The 20,324-nt window shown below is 40.1% G+C and overlaps 1 protein-coding gene across 1 annotated transcript in view; it reads right to left on the reverse strand.

Moving 5' to 3' along the window:
* AGBL4 (AGBL carboxypeptidase 4) overlaps window positions 1-20,324 on the reverse strand; it is a 1,392,624-nt gene that overhangs the window by 986,318 nt on the left and 385,982 nt on the right. The window contains exon 4 of the mRNA XM_005284894.5: window positions 7,929-8,023. Coding sequence (XP_005284951.2) covers window positions 7,929-8,023 — 95 coding nt within the window. The remainder of the gene's footprint in view (window positions 1-7,928; window positions 8,024-20,324) is intronic.

Below are 20,324 nucleotides of genomic sequence, written 5' to 3' on the forward strand. Positions count from 1 at the left end.
GGTGGAAGTACGCATACCAATTGTAAAAGGCCAATCAATTGAGATGAGCTATCAGTAGCAGCAGAAGAAAAAACTTTGAAGTGATAATCGAGACGACCCACAGAAGGTGTGAGGAGAACTTAACATGGGAGAAAAAAAATTCAATTAAGTGCAATGACCCAACCATTCCCAGTCTCTGTTTAGGCCTAAGTTAATTGTGTCTAATTTGCATATTAATTCGAGTTCAGCAGTCTCTCTTTGGAGTCTGTTTTTGAAGTTTTTTTGTTGCAAAACTGACACCTTCAAGTCTGTCACTGAGTGATTAGAGAGGTTGAAGTGTTCTCCCACTGGCTTTTGAATGTTATGATTCCTGATGTCAGATTTGTGTCCATTTATTCTTTTGCGTAGAGACTGTCCAGTTTGGCCAATGTACATGGCAGAGGTGCATTGCTGGCACATGATGGCATATATCACGTTGGTAGATGTGCAGGTGAACGAGCCCCTGATGGTGTGGCTGACGTGGTGTCACTTGATGGTGTCACTTGAATAGATATGTGGACAGAGTTGGCATCGGGCTTTATTGCAAGGATAGGTTCCTGGGTTAGTGTTTTTGTTGTATGGTGTGCAGTTGCTGGTGAGTATTTGCTTAAGGTTGGGAGGCTGTCTGTAAGCGAGGACTGGTCTGTCTCCCAAGATCTGTGAGAGTGAGGGATCATCTTTCAGGATAGGTTGTAGATCTTTGATGATGCGCTGGAGAGGTTTCAGTTGGGGGCTGAAGGTGGCGGCTAGTGGCGTTCTGTTATTTTCTTTGTTGGGCCTGTCCTGTAGTAGGTGGCTTCTGGGTACTCTTCTGGCTCTGTCAATCTGTTTTTTCACTTCAGCAGGTGGGTATTGTAGTTTTAAGAATGCTTGATAGAGATCTTGTAGGTGTTTATCTCTGTCTGAGGGATTGGAGCAAATGCGGTTGTATCTTAGAGCTTGGCTGTAGACAATGGATCATGTGGTGTGTCCTGGATGGAAGCTGGAGGCATGTAGGTAAGTATAACGGTCAGTGGGTTTCCGGTATAGGGTGGTGTTTATGTGACCATCGCTTATTAGCACAGTAGTGTCTAGGAAATGGACCGCTTGTGTGGATTGGTCTAGGCTGAGGTTGATGGTGGGATGGAAATTGTTAAAAGCATGATGGAATTCATCGAGGGCTTCTTTTCCATGGGTCCAGATGATGAAGATATCATCAATGTAGCGCAAGTAGAGTAGGGGCGTTACGGAACGAGAGCTAAGGAAGCGTCGTTCTAAATCAGCCATAAAGATGTTAGCATACATACGCTACATTGATGATATCTTCATCATCTGGACCCATGGAAAAGAAACCCTCGAATCTCCTCACACCTTCTATGGGTCATCTTGATTATCACTTCAAAATTTTTTCTTCTGCTGCTACTGATAGCTCATCTCAATTATTTGGCCTCTTACAATTGGTATGCGTACTTCCACCTTTTCATGTTCTCTGTATGTATAAATATCTTCTGTCTGCGTGTTCCACTCTATGCATCTGAAGAAGTGAGCTGTAGCCCATGAAAGCTTATGCTGAAATAAATTTGTTAGTCTCTAAGGTGCCACAAGTACTCCTGTTCATTCAGCAAGTGTTTAACTTTCTTCTTTGCCTGAAAGTATCCACATTTGTCAAAGGTACAACAAACAAGTTAATTTTACAACGCAATACATACCTGGTTTAAGCAGGATTTGATTTATTAATCTTTCACTTATTTCTGCAAAAGGTGACATTACCAAACAGATTGCATCCCACCCTTAATAATCTAAGACACAACCACTTTTTTTTAATAAGAACCACATAAACACTACTTTTCAGAAACAGAAGTGCTTGGTTCTCAAAGCCATTTTTATGATCGTTTATAATATCCTCTCAAATGCACACCAAATTCTAAAAGATCAAAACCACCATCTCTTCATTCTAAACAGATATCTTGGTGCTAAAAATAAATTCCTGTTGCTCACAGTATAATGCCGAATTAATAAAAAAGATATAAATGCAGCTCTGTTAATCTATGAACTTTGTAAAAAAATGTTGATAGTTGCCTGTGACCTTTATCCAGGAGATGTTTGTCCTATCAACCTTTTTTCCTTGTTTCTCTGACTAAAATGTTACAGATTGATTCTCAGTGTGCTTTATTGCCAGATCCCTCAGAAAACAGAGGCAAGCAAACATTGCATCAAAAAACCCCAACAAAACCAAAAACATAAAAGCACACAGATAGAAGCTTCCTGTTAGTAGTAAAAGTTCTAAAATATTCCAAAGGAGCAAGTCAGTTAATGATAAAGGCTGGTTAATCTCCTTTACCTAAATTCAGATGGTGCTATCACTAAGCCTAGCCATTGTACATTTTATATACTGTACAGTTTAGAGATTAGCAAGATATAGTTTTGGTACTGTATTTCTCATGTTTCTCCACAGATGACAGTCTGTTTCACAAACGGCTTATCTCATGGCTAAGGATATGTAAGTACATGCTAAAAAAGCTGCTGCTAAAAATGACTAAGTATATACCGCAGCATGGTAGACATGGTAGTTGTGGCATTGTACTGTATACACACACACATACGTATGTATGTTAAGGAAATTTCACAAGAATAAGCAAGCTTTAAAAATTCAGATTCTTTCATAACAGTTTTGCCCTCTTCTGATGAATGGAACATACGGGAGTACCATTCATAAAATATACACTGCTTGTGTCAAAATGCCTTATGAGGACAATAAAATTTACAGGGATACATATAGATTACTCTTCTCTAAAATACCATATACATGGCTTCTGCAGCATTTCTCTTTTCCAGTAACCCTCTGAGTGCAGGATACTCAAATGTTATAGTAAGAGAGGTGGCAGTTTGCTTGACTAGGAAACCAACTATCCATTTAAAACCCATCATGCTGAATGAGATAAAAGAGGAAAATTCGTGACAGTACTGCCACGAAGACGTTTGAAACCTGACATTAAAAATAGAAACATTTAAACCTAGACATAAATTTTCTCTTTGTGTGGTGATGGTTCCGTAATATTTTGCCAGGTATCACTGCTTACAAAGAAACATGTGCTGAGATACTGCATCACAAGTGAAGAACCGCCTTTAACCTTGTGGTTCATGCACTCAAGAACCAGGCTGTTTATCATCCTTTATACCTTAATTATGAGGACTTTACCTAGCACTCTCTGGTAGGAGTGAAAGTAACTTAAAGGACTTACCGGTATGCCAGAGTCCTGAGCGGGGCATGGCCTCAACTGGAAGAGGTGTGGCCTCAACCGGAAGGGGCGGGGCCCTGTCAGATTCAAAGGCCCTGGGGCTCTGACTGTGTTTGGGAGCCCCAGGGCCCTTAAATCACCCCAGAGCTACCAGCTGCAGAGGCGGCTGGGAGCCCCGGGGATCAGGGGCAAATTAAAGGTCCCGGGGCTCTGGCCGCTGCGGAGCTCCAGGCCCTTTAAATCACCACGGGAGCCCTGCCGCTGCTACCCCAGAGTGGCAGGGCTTGGGCTAGGGCTGGGGTAGCGGCAGCAGGGCTCCGGAGGCGATTTAAAGGGCCCAGGGCTCCGGCTGCTGTCAGGAGCCACAGGCCCTATAAATCACTGCCAGACCCCGGCTGCCGGAGCCCCGGCAGGGATTTAAAGGGCCTGGGGCTCCGGCCACTGCGGGGAGCCCCAGGCCCTTAAAATCACTGCCAGAGCTCTGGCAGCCGGGGTCTGGCAGCGCTTTAAAGGGCCTGGGGCCGGAGCTCCGGGACCTTTAAATCCCTGCCTAAGCCCAGCTGCTGGAGCTCCGGCAGTGATTTAAAGGGCCCAGGGCTCCCTGCAGCTCCTGGAGCCCTGGGCCCTTTAAATCACTGCTGGAGAAGCTGGTCCAGTCCGGCACGGCATACCGGCTCTTGCTGGTACACCGGACCGGACAGGCTTACTTTCACCTCTCCTCTCTGGTCATTTAAAATGCAGAACAAAATACAGTGGCTGTCTGAAGACTTAAACAGGTGTCAACCAGATATTTGCCAGCTATAGCTACTATTCTACTGGGAGGAGTTGCTATTCTATAAATACTAATTAGAATTTTGCATGTGATCCTACTGAAATACCTAAGGTGATGAGTGGCCAGTTATTAGTTTTAAAAGATTAGTTCAATTTGAAATACTAATGTCCCCAACGAGACAATGATACGCTGAATAATCAAGACTTATAGCTATTCCCAGCCAAAAGGGAATATTTGCTCATTTCATCATTTAGAAAATCTGCTGTCTTCCGAACAAGTCACTTTTCTATTTTACTTTGAGAAAGTGGTAAAACTTTCTGGAGTCAATGTAATGGTACAGTATACTCAGTGAGTAAGTGTAATTCCATTGCTGCACCTAAAGTTTACTAATAGCTTCCAAGGGCAGAGTTTATAGTGTGAAATCACGAGTAAAAAACAAAATTAGGTTGCAATTAAAAAAAAACTAGTGGAAAAAAAAGTGATATTACAGCAGGAGATGGACCTAAAATTTTTTTTTTAAAAAGCCCACATACAACCAAAAAAACAGAAAAACAACTTCCTACTAATCTTCACGTAAGGTCGGGTCTATATAACTGCAATAGTAATTGCCAGAAAAAGCCATGACACTAATATCTTACTTCAACATTTATAAATTAACAAATCACTTTGAGCAATCTTATTTGACAAGTCACTTTGTATCCCATTGGCTTGAATTACAATCTTGAGTTTCATCGTGTTCAATTTGCCATGAAATGTGACTGATGCAACCTGATGTGATGCAACCTGATGTGATATGACGCTGAGTTTCTTCACAGAAACAGTGATTCAATGCAATGAGATTTGACTGATGTAACTGACAGACATACAATTTAATATTAACATATTGTGTGGAAGAAAAAACACCAGAAACTAACCTACTTGGATTTATTCTCCAAATGTTTTATGTTGTAAACATTCAGTCCCGGGTATGCATAATTTGAGGATTGGACTCTGAAGTTGTCAGCGAAAAAGATGTTTTCATCAGTATCTACTCTACTTTTCCCATTTTTTTTAAAAAAGTCTTCTCCTCCAGGATAGCTGCTTTTTCTTATTCTTCAGCACACCACTGCCTCTTTAAATGGAGAGAGAAGATGGGTGAGGCAATATCTTTTCTTGGACCAACTTCTGTTGGTGAAAGACAAGCCCAGGCAGTCATAATGAAGATTAAATAATATATACCCGGTATAGTGTACTTTGTAGGTACAATAGTGAACTCAGTGTTAGCAAATAGCTAGAAGTTTGCTTCTAGAAGTCTGGTTTCTTTTACCTTGATTTTAAGAAATCTGCATTGTATCATAGTTTTTTCTAATCTTTTCTGTCTAATACAGTCATCTGCATCATGTCTGTTAAAATGCTGACGTTGAAAACAGTTTAAATCATGTCTACTTCCACCAATGTTACAGTCTATGGTGATGAATCCTGCACCATGATCCTTTGCAGAGTCCCAATGACCCAACATCTCCCACTAGCCTCAGAATAATTATACCAGTCAGCAAACAGCACAGAATGAATAGGACTGGAAATTATCCCATTCATATTAAAGAACCAGAGCTACCCGAAAGCTGCGTTAGCAACTGTAAGTGCTAGTACAACCTGCTCTAACAAAATGAAAACATGGAAAATAATTTTTACAGGTTTCACAAGAATACCATGGAAACTGGTATAGAAATGGCTGTAAAGATGTCTCAAATAATCTGAAAGGAAGACACTCAGCTATAAGAAAGAGCATATTGTATGTTGAAGACTGAAGGGTGCATTTCCTCCCTTGGTGTGCACACAACTCCCATTAACATTAAAATATAGTAAATCATATTGAGAGGAGAGGAGACCCCAATATCATTAAAGAGCCTGGTAAGAGTATGAATTGCTGTGCTTCTTCAAAGTACAACAGCATGTTTTCAAACACAGACTATTAGAAAACAAATTATTTCTTTTTAATAGAATTATATTTTAAAGTAAAAATATATTTCATCGCTAAAGCTGTTTTATATATTGTAAATAGCTCCATAAATGATAGCTAGGATTTCTGAAAGAGGATTACAGGGCAGCGACAGAGCTGCAAGAGAAAGCTGCATAGCGCCTGCTGCCTACCCTGTGCCTGGCTCCAGGCAGTGCTTTTCATCCCTCACTTTCACGAGAGCAAATCTACTCCCAAAATATAAAACATAAAAACAAATAAATCCCTTGGAAAATGCAGGAGAAACAGGTTTTCAGAAATAATGAAGGATTCTATATATGTTTAGACATTTTTACATTGTTTTTTTTAAAGAGATTGACACTTTAATTTGAAACCAAAATAAGGACTAACGTTTGTAGTAAAGCAACAGCTGATTTCAGGCTGAAATTAACACACACAAAAGAACTAGCTTAAAACAGTAGACTTGGTTAGGAAAAAGAGAGAAATTTTGAAAGATGATGAAAATCGCTTAAATTTGCTCTGGACCTGACCCAAAATAAGACTCTTTTGGGATAAAATAATAAACACACTTAACGTGATTGTAGGTGCAGTAGCTATACACCAAATGATGGTTATTAAATATGTATTGCAGTAGCACCCATCCAGGATTGACCGCATCCTGCTAGGTGCTGCTCAAACACATGGTACGATAGGTTTCCCTTGTCCAGATGAGCTTACAGTCTAATTTAAGGCAAAATTGTCATCTCGGGTGATTAAAATGAAAACATTTCTATAAGAACGCATCTTATGGCAACAAAAACTGAACATTATGGAGGTGGAAATCTTCTAGCAGTTGAAATATTTAAGAATGGTAAATGTATAAGAGTCAGATGACTTGCATATGCAGATCGCTCAAACATTTTTTTTGAATGAACCTATTAGGAGTAATGACTGTAAAATGTTCTCACTTTGCTGCATTATTAGGGCTAAAGCCAATCCATGTTTCAGAGCACAGGCCACTCACGCCAGGTCAAGAACTGTTTGTCAGAGCTTAGATCCTTTGTGTAGGCTTCCTCACTGTAGATTCTGGAGGGGCCTCTTCGTTAGACACCAAAGGTGGAATCCTATCCCCACTGAAATCAATGGGAGTTTTGCTACTGACTTCAAGGTAGCAGCATTTCGCCCAGCTATGCTTCTTTGACAGAACGACATCACCAGCGGTATATAGAGACATTGTGCCTGTCTAGGACACAGCAGGCAGAATACCCAATGGAGGAACATGTGGAGGGTGATCACCGCAACACACTTCCACAGGCTGTAGCATGCATCTCCCTCTGCCCCTCCCCCACCCCCCAGTTCCATGCTTAGACTGCCAGACACTGCAGAAGGAGATGGGGACATTGACTTTCCACTCTCTAGGGCATCCAGCACTGCCTGTAGCACTAAAAGCTGCCACCATTTTGTGCTCACAGACTGCGTGTGGCAAGTTTCTGAATGACCCCAGCACATGTGCCTGGGGAGGGTAAGAGCTCTACACAACTTAACATGCTTTGGCAGGAGATGCCAGAATCTGGTTCTGAATGATTAAATTAATTACTTTTCACTTATGGCCTAATTCTGCAATCCAAACTAGGCAAATCTCCTAGCTACTTCTTGGAAGTTTTGTATATGTAAGGACTCTAAGACAGGCTCATTAGGTTTGCATATTATTAGTAGTAGATATTTTTATTACATGTCATCAAACAAAAGTACTACATCATACGTATGATAATATTTGTGTGTGTGCATTTGTGTGTGTGCATTTTAATGTTGTCTATATTGTACTGTATGTGATCAAGTCATTTCACCTCCTGGTGTCTTTGAAATATGGCATTAGATGAAAAGCATTACTTCACGGATACTCAATGCTGCACCCGAATTAAGGTAAGTGCCAAACAAAACAAAATTCTTCTGCTATTAAAAAAATTTTAGAATGATAATTTACCATTTTGGTCTGCTTGTGGATTTCACCATAGGAGTCATTCCATCACGATAGAGGCTTTTTGTTTTACTGAAGTTGACAATGTTGAAAATTACCCTCTGAAAAACAGAGAAAAAAAACCTCAGTTATAGTAGTTATGAACTATAATCTGTTCTGTATAAAGCTCTCATTTTCTATCTGTACAAAAGCATAAAGTAACTACATACATGCCTACATGATGTTTCATAGATGAAATTCAACACAGACAAGTGCAAAGTATTTCACTTAGAAAGACAATCAATCAAATGCACAGCTATAAAATGGGGAATAACTGATTACATGGCAGTACTGCTGAAAAGGATCTGGGTGTCATAGTGGATCACAAGTTCAATATGAGATGTGATGCAGTTGTGAAAAAAAGGCTATATCCTGTCGGGACATATTAACTTTCTGGAGTTAAGATAAGGTGCAGTATACTCAGGGAGCCAATTGTCCTGCTCTAGCTGAGGCCTCACTAGTTCTCAGTGGAGGACTGTGTTCAATTCTGGGTGCCACACTAAGAACGATGTGGACAATCTGGAGAGAGTCCAGAGGAGAGCAACAAAAATGATAAAAGGTTAGAAAAACTGACCTACGAGAAAAGGTTAAAAAACTAGATATGTTTAGTCTCGAGAAAAGAATACTGAGGGGGACCTGATAGTTTAAAATATGTTAATAGCAACTATAAAGAGGATGGTGATCAACTGTTCTCCATGTCCACTGAAGGTAGGATAAGAAGAAATGGGCTTAATCTCCAGCAAGGGAGGTTTAGGTTAGATATTAGGGGAAACTTTCTAACTATAATGGTAGTTAAGGAATAGGATTCCAAGGGAGGTTGTGGAATCTCCATCATTGGAGGTTTTTAAAAACAGGTTGGACAAACACCTGTCAGGGATGATCTAGGTTTACTTGATCCTGCCAAGTTTAGTCCAAGAGGAGTTATTAGCTCTGTTTTAGTGAAGGTACCACCACCAGATTTGGGTAAGACCCGAAATATATGTATGCCAATTGAGGAGCCAGTAACCTAGCCATATGAAAGGATGGGTTACTGGTCAAAGCCAAAAACAAAAATCAAAGCCATGTTTGCAGCAGGGAGTTCTGGAGCTGCTTGGTGAGAGGATTTAGGGGATGGAAGGGTGCAACTCATGGAAACATCTTGTCTGACCACTACACATGGGGGCGGGGAAACTTCTTTCTGGGTGGGTCTTGTCCATTGGAGCCTCACATACCATGGGAATGACTAAACTTTGGGCTAGCATAACTCCACTGTGCTAAGGAGAGGAACACCTCTCTTTGAGATGCATGATTTACTGCAGCTGGTTGAGGTGGGGGTTGGTACAAACATTACTGATCAAGCCACAGATCTGAGTGACTGAATACGATACATTCTGCTCATTGAGCTGCTTTTTTATGGGTCATCATATGAGCTCATTTTCATAATTTGCTGACCAAGCTATGTGTTTAGTTTGTTAATTTTTATATTTTCCATTTCCAGTATTTAGGTTGACTCTTTAATGGATGTAATGTCCATCTTGTGAAAGGTCTATTTATTCCTTATCGCTTACACTTAGAGTGCACAGCAGTTCTTTCACAGGTGTGTTCAATCCTTTATAAGTACTTCGTTAATTTTGTACTGTACATACAAGCATTTCATTTTATTTGTCTGAGGCTTTTTTATTTGTTATATTGCTCTGCTTAATTTGTAAAAGCAAATTAAGTTGCAATGAATCGGTATATTAGGTTGGATGGTTGCATGGAGTAAGTGAAACAAACAAGTTCGCCAAACCAATTGCTTTATACTTTGGAAACAATCATGCCACTGTTGGAAAAAGAAAAGTTGCTAATTTTGTTCCGTTCTAACTGACTCATAGCAGACAGCTGGTAGAGAATGTTCTTATTCCAATCAAGCTGATTTTGTATAATGAGTTGAGCAAATGTACACAACTGGATAAGCAATGTATATAAAAACAGTAATATGCAGTTCATTTAACCAAACAGTACAGAGTATAAAATTTCAACCACTAATGTTCACAGTACCATTAGCAGTTAACAATGTGTTCAGTCCTTTCAGTATGGTATAGAGCTAGATTGGCAGGACCTAAAATTCAGCCATTACAGAACTGAACTTTATCAAAGTATGACACTGAATTAATAAAGTACAAAAATCAGAAGCACTGAAATATGCCACTGAATCAGTCAAGTATTCTTAGTGATAGTTAAAGCAGTCTATGCAGCTGTCAGTGAAGTGCGTAAAAAAAAAATGTAACTACAATGTACACACCTTAACCAGAAAAATATGCAGCTTGCTCAATAAGCTATGCAAACGTCTCTTGAAATGAAGTACTGTAATAAAAGTTAGTGATACAATAAGCAAACATTTGCCGAACAAGTAACATAGGCTGCTGGTGTGATTTTTGTCCTTATTGATGTTCTTTATTAATAAATCATAAAGAGAAACGAGACTAGGTATACACTGTCCACATAGAAAATAGCAATTCAAACCATCTTGTCATTACTCTGCATGATTTTTATTACTTTTGAGGGGTATTAATGGGTGACATTGCATGATTAATGCAATTTCAATACTCAACTCGTTTAAGAGCATAACCGAAAACACTGATAGTAATAGAGGATGCTTAAAAAGACACTGGTAACTGATATAGAGGAGACACACTGTGCGCGCGCACTCTCTCTCTCAGATGTGTCTGTTCTTTGTTGTTCTCTCTATTACTGTTAGAAAGGATGTGAGAATTTGTGGGGGGGGGGGGCAAATTGCAATGGGAGCTGTTTCAGGGGATCACAAAGTCTGAAGCGGTGGCCTACCTAGGGAATCTCAAATCTCCTCACAGAAATGGAGAGGAAAAGGAACAGACTTTCTTTCTTGCTTACTATGTGAGTGCCAAATAGTCAAGTGGTGGTGGCTTGTTTGCTGAGCCTAAAGTGGAAATTAAAGAGTAAGAAAACAAGATGAGTAAATGTCTGCCCTATCCTCAGGGTTAAATATGCTACACAAGTGCACCAGCTCCACTCCAAGTGAAGGCCTTTTAAAACACATTTCTACTTTGTTAGGGGAGGTGTGATCAGGGAAAAATACCAAGACAAAAGCTGGGAAAAACCTGAGCTAATTTTATTTTACATTTTACCTGTGTGCCAGTGCCTTGAAAAGGGCCATATGCCTTCTTAAAGGCTTACTTAGGCTTACTATAACAGTTACTACAAACAATGGCTCTCAGGGTATTTTGCATCAAGGGTCATATTGGCATTTTGCCTGTCCCCCATTCCCTGGGGGACTAGGGAGGGATAGTACATCTGCTGGAGAAACACGTCATGCTTCTTTGGGAGTAGTTCATCCACTTTGGTCCCCACCTACACCCAGCTCCCACCTGTGGCTCCAAGTAACTGCTTGAATGCGACAGCAGCCACACCCCAGGAAATCGCTTCGATGAGCGGGCCAAACCAGGTGAGGGTAGCCGATGGGTTTTTTGCCCTCAGCGAGATAGGGAAACTGTCTTTCTCTAGCATGTGATGACTGTTCTGGAGGACTGGGCGGAGGAAATCAATTTGTGATTCAACTTGTTCTTTGCTTGTGTTCTCAGCCATGCAACAAAGGACTTGGATCAGGGGATATACATCCGCTACTGACTTGATGGCTCCCTCTTTGATCTTTGAAGACTCAGTGCTAAGAATAAGACGCTGGAAAGACTTCTCGTCAAGGCACTTTTTGCAGATGACTGCGCCTTGATGGCTCATAGACAAGACAACCTTCATGTCATCACTGATAGATTTTCTGAAGCATCTCAGCTCTTTGGCCTCACCATCAGTCTCAGGAAGACAGAGGTCTTGTTCCAACCAACACTTCATTAAAATGCCCCAGTGCCAGCCATCTTCATCCAAGGCACACAGTTGAAAAATATGGATCAGTTCAAGTATGTGGGCAGTACCATCTCAAATGACGTTTCCCTCGATAAGGAAAGCTTCTTCAGAATTATTAAAGGCAGCCTGGCCCTAGGCCGACTTCGAACAAAAGTTCTAAACCAACTCAACACCCGTCTCTCTACCAAATTGAATATCTACAGTACAATGGTTCTAACATCTCTCCTGTATATATCTGAGACATGAATTCTTTATAGAGGTCACGTTAAACAGCTTGAGCAATTTCACATGTGCTCCCTCTGCTCAATAATGAGCATTCGCTGGCAGGACAGAGTGACCAATATTAAGGTCCTTGAAAAAGCAAACACAACCAGCATTGAGGAAATGTTATTGAGCGCACAACTTAGGTGGGCCGGGCATGTCATCCGAATGGAAGACCACCGTCTCCCAAAACAGATTTTGTATGGGGAGCTGAGTCAGGGCCAAAGAAAGAAGAGTCATCCTGTATAAACACTTCAAAGAGAATATGAAGAGCAGTCTCCAGTGGGCTGGCATCAATGCCAAAGAACTTGATCAAATGGCTCAGGACAGGAGTCACTGGCAATCTCTGACAAGATCAGCACATGACAAGTTTGAGTGGGATCGATGAAATTATCTCCAGGCTGCATGTAAAAGGCGCCACAGAGCTGCATCATCAAACATCATAGATACAGACTTTCCGTGCCCTCAGTGCGGCCAACTATGTGCATCAAGATTCGGACTGCGGAGTCATATGCATAGCCATGTATGAGAACTGCGACAATATTGTCATCATCATCAGCGATGGACTACCAATAATATTCCATTCCCAGGCTCTATCGCTTCCCCGTGGCTCCCAGTCCCAGTCTCCATGGCCAGCCAGTGCCATTCACAGTTTCTCACTCCCACTACTCCAGTCCCAGTCTCACCAGACTCCTTGTCCCAATCTACTTCTTCACCCCTCCCCCCAGTCTTACTTCTGTCCCCTCTGCATTCTAATCTGAGAGCTGTCTTCTCCATGTTGCCTGGGTGCCAACAGAGGGATCACTAGGAGCACTAGAGATGGGCTCCCTACTCTCAGTTCCAGTGTCTAGCCTCAGCCCAACTCCCAGAGCAGCCAGGAGTGGTCATTAATAGGAAATTCTGGCTTTACCCCTGAAGTCAGTTGCTCTGTGGGGAGAGCTCCTGTGTAATCTGGTCAGCATTAGGAGCCAGGGTGCTACTTTTCAAAGACTTATAACATGGCCAGATTTTCCTGAGGCAAAAGGCAAATTGCTGACATGTAAGGCCACCCCTCGGCCAAATTTCAGGTGTCTATTCCAAAGCATGTGAACTCTGGAGTTGTCAAAAGAAAGGGGAGACAGATTTTTTAGCACAGCGACTAGGAAAAAACATATTGTTTTGCCTCTCTCTAAAATGGCTGAATCGTTTTGGCTGAAATTTTCCAAATAAGTTCAGCCAAATAAGATCAGCTAACAGTATGGTTCAACCTTCAGTATGAACCAGTTAGGCATCCAGGAACTAAGGGTATGTCTACATTGCAACAGAAGCCTGTTCTTGAGCTTGGGCTCAAGCCTAACCCCGCTTGCATCTACACTGCAATTGTGCTAACCCAGGGCTCAGACCCAGAGTCCCAAGACCCTGCAGAGCAGGAGGGTCTATGCTCGATTAAGCCAGGAACCAGGGTCTGAGCCCTACTATTCTGCAGTGTAGATGCCATCCCGCTTGACTCGGGTCCCAGGAGTTAGCCAGAAGTATCCCACTATTCCATGGGACAACTTCCTTAGTTCTCTCTATCCTAACCATCTACTTATTGAAAATGGCAGTAGCTCAGGTCAGCATTAACCCATTCTCTTCTGAGCACCAATCTGCAAGCACACTGTCAGAGAGACCCTGGGTTTGCAATAGAGAGCGAACTGATCAAGGGTTTCGCAAAGCAAGTTGCTTCAAAACCTCCTGTAGCATGCAGGGTGGGCAGTAAAGTGTTCCCACAGTGCTGCAGGGTCCTAGGAATAAACTGGCCATATTTTGGAGGGGAATGGGGCACACTACGGACTCTGGGATATGGTTACTTTGACTTGGGTCTGCACACTGCAGCAAGGATGCCAGTGCTCTAGGTTGGAGCATGAGTTAGAAATGTTGTAACGTAGGGTTTACAATCTCGATGCTCAAACCCAGAGTTCCCTAACACGGGTGAGCTGACTTGAGTCCCACCAACCCTGGACTTACACTGCAGTGTAGCCATACCCTAAATGGTTCAAAATCCAGCAGAAATACTTCAGCCCTTCAACCATCCATGATACAGGATTTGGGCATTGTACAATGGCACTAAGTAGGGATCTTTTAGATGAGATTTTAAAACCAGAGGTCTTGCACTCTGCATGGACATTAAATATCCCATAATATTTTGATAACAGTGGGGATTTGCCCGGGTGCTTTAGACCAAATTTCTCTCTGCTCCTACCACTGTTGTGTAGCCTGCTGTCCACTAGCTGGTTGTCAGTGTTGTCAACTATCATGAATCTTACAATATTTGGTGCTTTCCTTAAAGTTCCAGCTCCTGAAGTCATGAGACTACACAAGACTCAGATTTTTTTTTAAGAAAAAAAAAACAAATTGCCAATCCTCACAGTGGCAAAGAAATATTGAAATGTGACCCAAGTGTACCTTAAAGGATAAAAAAAAAAGCAATTAAAAAAAAACCCTTTAAAAAAAAAGGCATGGTTCTTAAACTAATCTCATGACTTTTGATGCCTGACTCATAACTTTTGAATGCATGTAGTTGGCAATAAGATATTGCTGCCTCCCCACCAAACAATGGTTCTGTGGTTCTGTATGTATTTCAAAGGTCTGGGGATTCTTCAGGATAAAAGGTGTTATATAAAAGTATATGCTTATAAAAAGATAGTGGAGGAACCCAACAGTGCAGAGCCAGTAACTAATAGCTGAAGTTGCCACCAGTGACTGAAAACAAACAGTACACTAAGTATTGTACAAATTTCCTAACAAAGACTTCTAAAGGTTATTTTTTATTGACCTTTTAAAATTTAATTAAATACCTTTAACATTTTTAAATAACCAACATATTCTTTCTTCCTGTATAGGAAACATGTCTCCTTTCAAGTTTAAAAAAGTTTTAAAACGTTTCAAACTTTATGGCATTTAGTCCTTTTCCTCCCACCCCCATTAGTTAACAAATATTTAAAATCTCTCTGCTGTCATAAGAAAATAAATTCTCACCTACTGAGGGATGATGTTAAGAATCATACAGAGCCCTAGCAGATTTGTTCATCAGCTGCACCTGTGTTCTGTTAACTGGAAATTGTCAAGTCTTTGCACAGGTACTAAAGTCTTACAAAGATAATGAAAAGAAAGGTTTACAGATTGTGAATTATAGGATTTTCTCCCTCTGGAGCTCTCGTTAAAACACTTAAAGAGGAGAGAAGGTAAATTTTAGCACATCACATATAACAGATTAAAATAAGACAGATTTTTAATGAAATAAATGCTGTTGGATGTACAGTATCTCAATACCAAATATAAAATGAGCAAATTTATTATTGCAACAAAGTATTGATACGAAGTTCTTGGCCTGAGAATCTATGACTAGTAGATGAAGAAAGAGGTATCACCCAATATTTGTGTCTTTCAATAAATGGGCCATAATTACTTAAGAAATATAAAATGTTCTTCAGAATTAATTGTCAGTTGCATAATGTTCCCTGGCTACCTGGTCTTTCCGATGAGGTTTCTGCTAGTCTCAACATGAATGCTGTTATGCACGGGCGCACACACACAGGAGTTTCAGGATCCATGCAGGGCACAGCCATCCATTCACAGACACAATGCTGTTCATAATGTGTGCAGAAGGGATTGCATTGATGAGATCAGCCTTATTTCACACACATTTTATTGGACTGGAATCCTATGGAGTGGGACATCTCAGACCCACCCCTTCTTGACCAAAAAGTGCACAAACTGGGATATACAGCCACAGAGGGGATTCTGACTGATCAGAGGATGCACACTATAGGACTGCTGCTCCCATATTCAAGGCCCTGCACTCCAGATACACTAAGTCTGGCTCCCCTGCATGGTCTATCAGACCCAAAACATAGTGAAGAAATAAGTAGGGCTGGTCAAAATTTTTCCATCAGAAAACCTATTCTTTAACAGACCATTTGCTTTTGATGAAAAAACTTTCACAAAAAAACCAACAACACACCTTTCCACAGAAAATTTTGACTTGTCATAAAAACTGAACACCCCAAAACCAAAAATTTTGGTTTCAACTGAAAACCAAATAAATACATTTGGAAATGCTGCTTGGTGCCTATTGGGAGTTGCAGTTCTCTTCTGGACTGAGTTTCCCAATGGGACTACATCTCCTATGATGCACGATGGTGAGGGACTCATGTGTTGCACTAAGGTGGCTCAAGAAGAGTCAAGGAGCATGGTGCATGATGGGAGATGTAGTCCAGTCCAAATATTCAAGTTTAAAGGACTGACATGTAATACTGACATTCTCAAAAGAAAGGAATGGAGGATAATAGCCATCAGTTGCACTAAGTGTTAGAGAGTAGAAAAAAAGACATTTGTAGCAGTCATTTTGCTCAGCGCTAAAAAAAAAAATACAGAAGACAACAGTCTGTACCCAAAGGATCTCACACACATAATCAAATTTGAGGAAGGCACAGACAAAAAGGGTCAGATCCACATGACATGAAGGTGTGAAGAGTAGGACAGGAGATATTCCAAGCATAATGGTTGGCTTAGAAGAAGATGTGAAGCCAAGAGTGAGAGGAAGATAAAAAAAAAAAAAGCGCTGTTAAGAAGAAAGGCTTGGGAGAAGCATTGCCAGTATTTGCAGTGTATTTTGGATTTGTGCAGTTGATGTATCTAATAGTTTAGGGTGAAGGGTTAAAATCCATGTGCATTTTATATAACAACCTGGTATATAGATTGTGCCAGCTCTTTTCCAGACCCAAAGTCCAGAGTATGGTCAAGGGACCAGAGGCCTAGCAAATAGTGATTAGCTAAGAGAAAGCTGGGGTAAACAAGATAACATTGCCTTTGCTAAGATATGCTTGGTCAGTAGAAATGCCAGATGTGGAAGCAATAACTGAATAATTATGTTTCATCCAATGTTTCAAATTGAACAAAGGATCCCTGTTCCTATTGTGTTTCTCCTGTAGGGAAACATTCTTCCCACAGATCCAACCTTGAGTTTATGAAAAGTTGGCACATCTCAGTATAAAATATGGCATCCTTCCACCTCCCTTCCCAGGGACCAATGCCTGCCTTAAGACATAAAGGAGACAATCTTTATTGTGATATACTTTCACTGTTTCTTTGCTTTAACTCCTAGGAATGTACCTGTTGGACAATCAAAGGAGTTGCTCCATTCCTATGGACCCCAAATCACAATTCAACATATATATTTTATACTAATAACATTTTATCAAAGTATTAATTAAATGTTAACTTGCTAACTTGAGACCATGGGCGGAGACATTATGTAACCTGTTAACCATTGGCTAATGTGCTATCTTGTCTTGCTGCAAAACCTATCCCGGGGTGTGGAACTGCCTACCCCGTCACCTTCCCCCGCCCATGGAAAATCTATATACTCTATTGTAATTAATTGATTGACAGTGTCTCTGAGCCTAATAAGCAAAGTGACACTCCACCAGCGCTGTGTGTAATAAACTCCTATGCTTGACCTCTACACGGTATGGATTTATGTCCTTCAAGGGTTATGATTTTCCTTCCTAGACTTTCATGCATATCATGGGAATCTGTAGGGGCAGGGTAAGAGGTTACAGTGTGTAAGAAGCTGAGAGGTGGGCATGGGGGAGAGGCCCAAAAATATAATAAGCAAATTGCCAGTCTCTTCATTTCAACGTTTCCTGATATGTTGAGAAAATGAAGTCATTTTAACATGCACAACCAATGCTTTTTGTCATAACAGGGCTTGGTGATCTTGACAGTGTTGCAGAAATCATAGCTTTACAAAGATAAAAAGCTCTAACAATTTCTTCAGTAACTAGATCCAGATAGATTTTCTATCAGTGTTATCCATGCTTGCCTTTGATTTCTACCTATTTGTTTTTGCTTCAAACCTTTACAGGGAAAAGCATACTCTACTTTTACAACTTGGATCCCTCTGCAACACAGAGTTGAAGAGTAGTGATGGAGTGCAGGATTTGATTCCACACACAGTTCCTTTGGTAGTGGTGGCCACAGCCTAAAACCAAATAAACACTCCCAGTTGCTCTACAGCACTGGCACTCTTCTTCTTAGTATCAGTAAATATTTATAAAGAATTGGACATTGTGCCTCATTGTGCTAGGCACTGTGCAAAACACTGAAGAAGAAAAAAAGACAACCCTCTCCTGAAGAGCTTACAACCTTCCTTTTCAGGAGCAGATCAAATATTTCTACAAGTTCTTTTCATCATCTGAGGAACACAGGTAGCATGTGTACTTTTATTCTCGGCAGTGGGCACATAATCCATGCTATTGTGACTTTTAAAATAAATTATGCCAGTGGATTACCCTGATGGGCCACGTGCGGCCCGTGGGTTGCAGGTTGCCCACCACTGATCTAGATAATACTTAGTCCTGCCATGAGTGCAGGGGACTGGACTAGATGAACTCTGACAGTCCCTTCCAGTCCCGTGATTCCATATTAGATTTACACAAGTAGAACAGCATCTAAACCTCTCGATCATTATGAGACGATAACACTAGGGCTGCAAGAGATGCTTACATTGAGATTTCTAGGAAGTTCAAAGACAGTTTCCTTATTAAGAGATGGAGTTCTCTACAGAACTCGTGACATCCACCCCTTGTCAAGGTACCCCTCGTCTGGAGGTAACAAATCCTTTCATCACAGCTCTACTCTACACATGATTTTTTTCATGTCCGATTTACTGAAAGGATGATACCAACAGAGAACAATAAAAGCCAAAAGGATCTAACTTACAAGACAGACTCATATTTTGTTCATGTTTGTAATTATATTACCCTAACTATAGACCGGATTACAATATACTTTACAAGAATATTGACAACTGTAAAACCTATCAAAATATAAACATCAATTAAGATAAGGTTGAATTATACACATAAGGAACATTTTCTTTATTGAACAGTTTTCAAAGATTGTTATTTCAAAAGAGTTTTCTAGATATAATGCAAATATTATCTCCTTAACAGCAGTAAATTACCAGAAAAACTCTAAGATGTTTAGCTACAGTATATGAAAACGTCTAAAGATTGCTGATTAAATCTCCCCAGTTTACTCCTTATTCAAAAAGTGCTGGTTTACATAAAGAAAAGCCTTTTAATACAAACATACAACAATTTTGAATGATTGTACTTATTTACATCTGTTGAGGGACCTGAACTAGCATTTGAAACTAAAGTAGCTCATTTCTCTGTGAAATGTAAATGTGAGAAATACTTTTGGAATGCTCTTTTAAAAATTGATAGCATATTATTTTACAGAATTACAGTAAATGTGGATCTAAAGTGAGAGTTGTCAAACATAGCTCTCTCTTGTATAAAATCCCTGAGAAAAATTGAAAGCCATGCCTAGCGCAACTAAAGGTTATATGACCAAAAATATTTTAGAAATATGGGTAGGATATTTATTTTAATTTAATAGGGAGTCATATCTAACTTAAGGGTTCATGGCTTTTGTCATAAGAGTCTTAGTTGGGTTTATACTTGAAATATGAGAAAACAGAGTTTTGGCAAATACAAGGACTCAGAAACTTGACAATTTGTGTAACAAATTATTTGACTTGAACTAAGGTGGTCCGATGTCAGCATACCTATCTAAATGTACTGAAATTTAGAAGGCTTGCTAGAAAACTCAGATAAGTTATTTTCTTGCCATTTTATAATTTTCACATATACAAATAAAAGATTAGCAGAGTTAACTCTGGTCTAAGGCCAAGGAAACTATTATCTCAAGGAACTGGCATTACATATTTATTCTCTGAATTAAACCTAATTATGGCTTCTGATTTTCAGCTTTAACTAGATAGATAAATAGATAGATAAGATAAAGATAGATTGATACCCCATAAAACATTGGGAAAACACCATAAATGGTTACTTGTATCTAAAGTCTTGTCTACATGGAGCAGTAATACTGACTGCTAATGTGCTGCATATTAATTGGTCCATGTAGACACTACTGGTGTGCACCAATGGTTCCCTACTGTGCTTTAATATAGTGGTGTTTGAAACAGTACTACATTAAAGTGCACTAGGGAACATACAAAGAGATTACTCATTACTGTATATAAAACTGCAAAGAGTAATGTATATAATATACGTTATTCATTACAGTATATGAAAAGAGAAAGTCCTGAAAACCCCCATTTTTTTCCAGCATCTGGGAATTTTTGAGTTTTATGTAAAGATACACTGTGAAAAATTAAATGAATAAACCTGAAAAACAGAAGCCCTAATCATA

Source organism: Chrysemys picta, chromosome 8, assembly GCF_011386835.1.
Source record: "Chrysemys picta bellii isolate R12L10 chromosome 8, ASM1138683v2, whole genome shotgun sequence".
Classification (NCBI taxonomy): domain Eukaryota; kingdom Metazoa; phylum Chordata; order Testudines; family Emydidae; genus Chrysemys; species Chrysemys picta.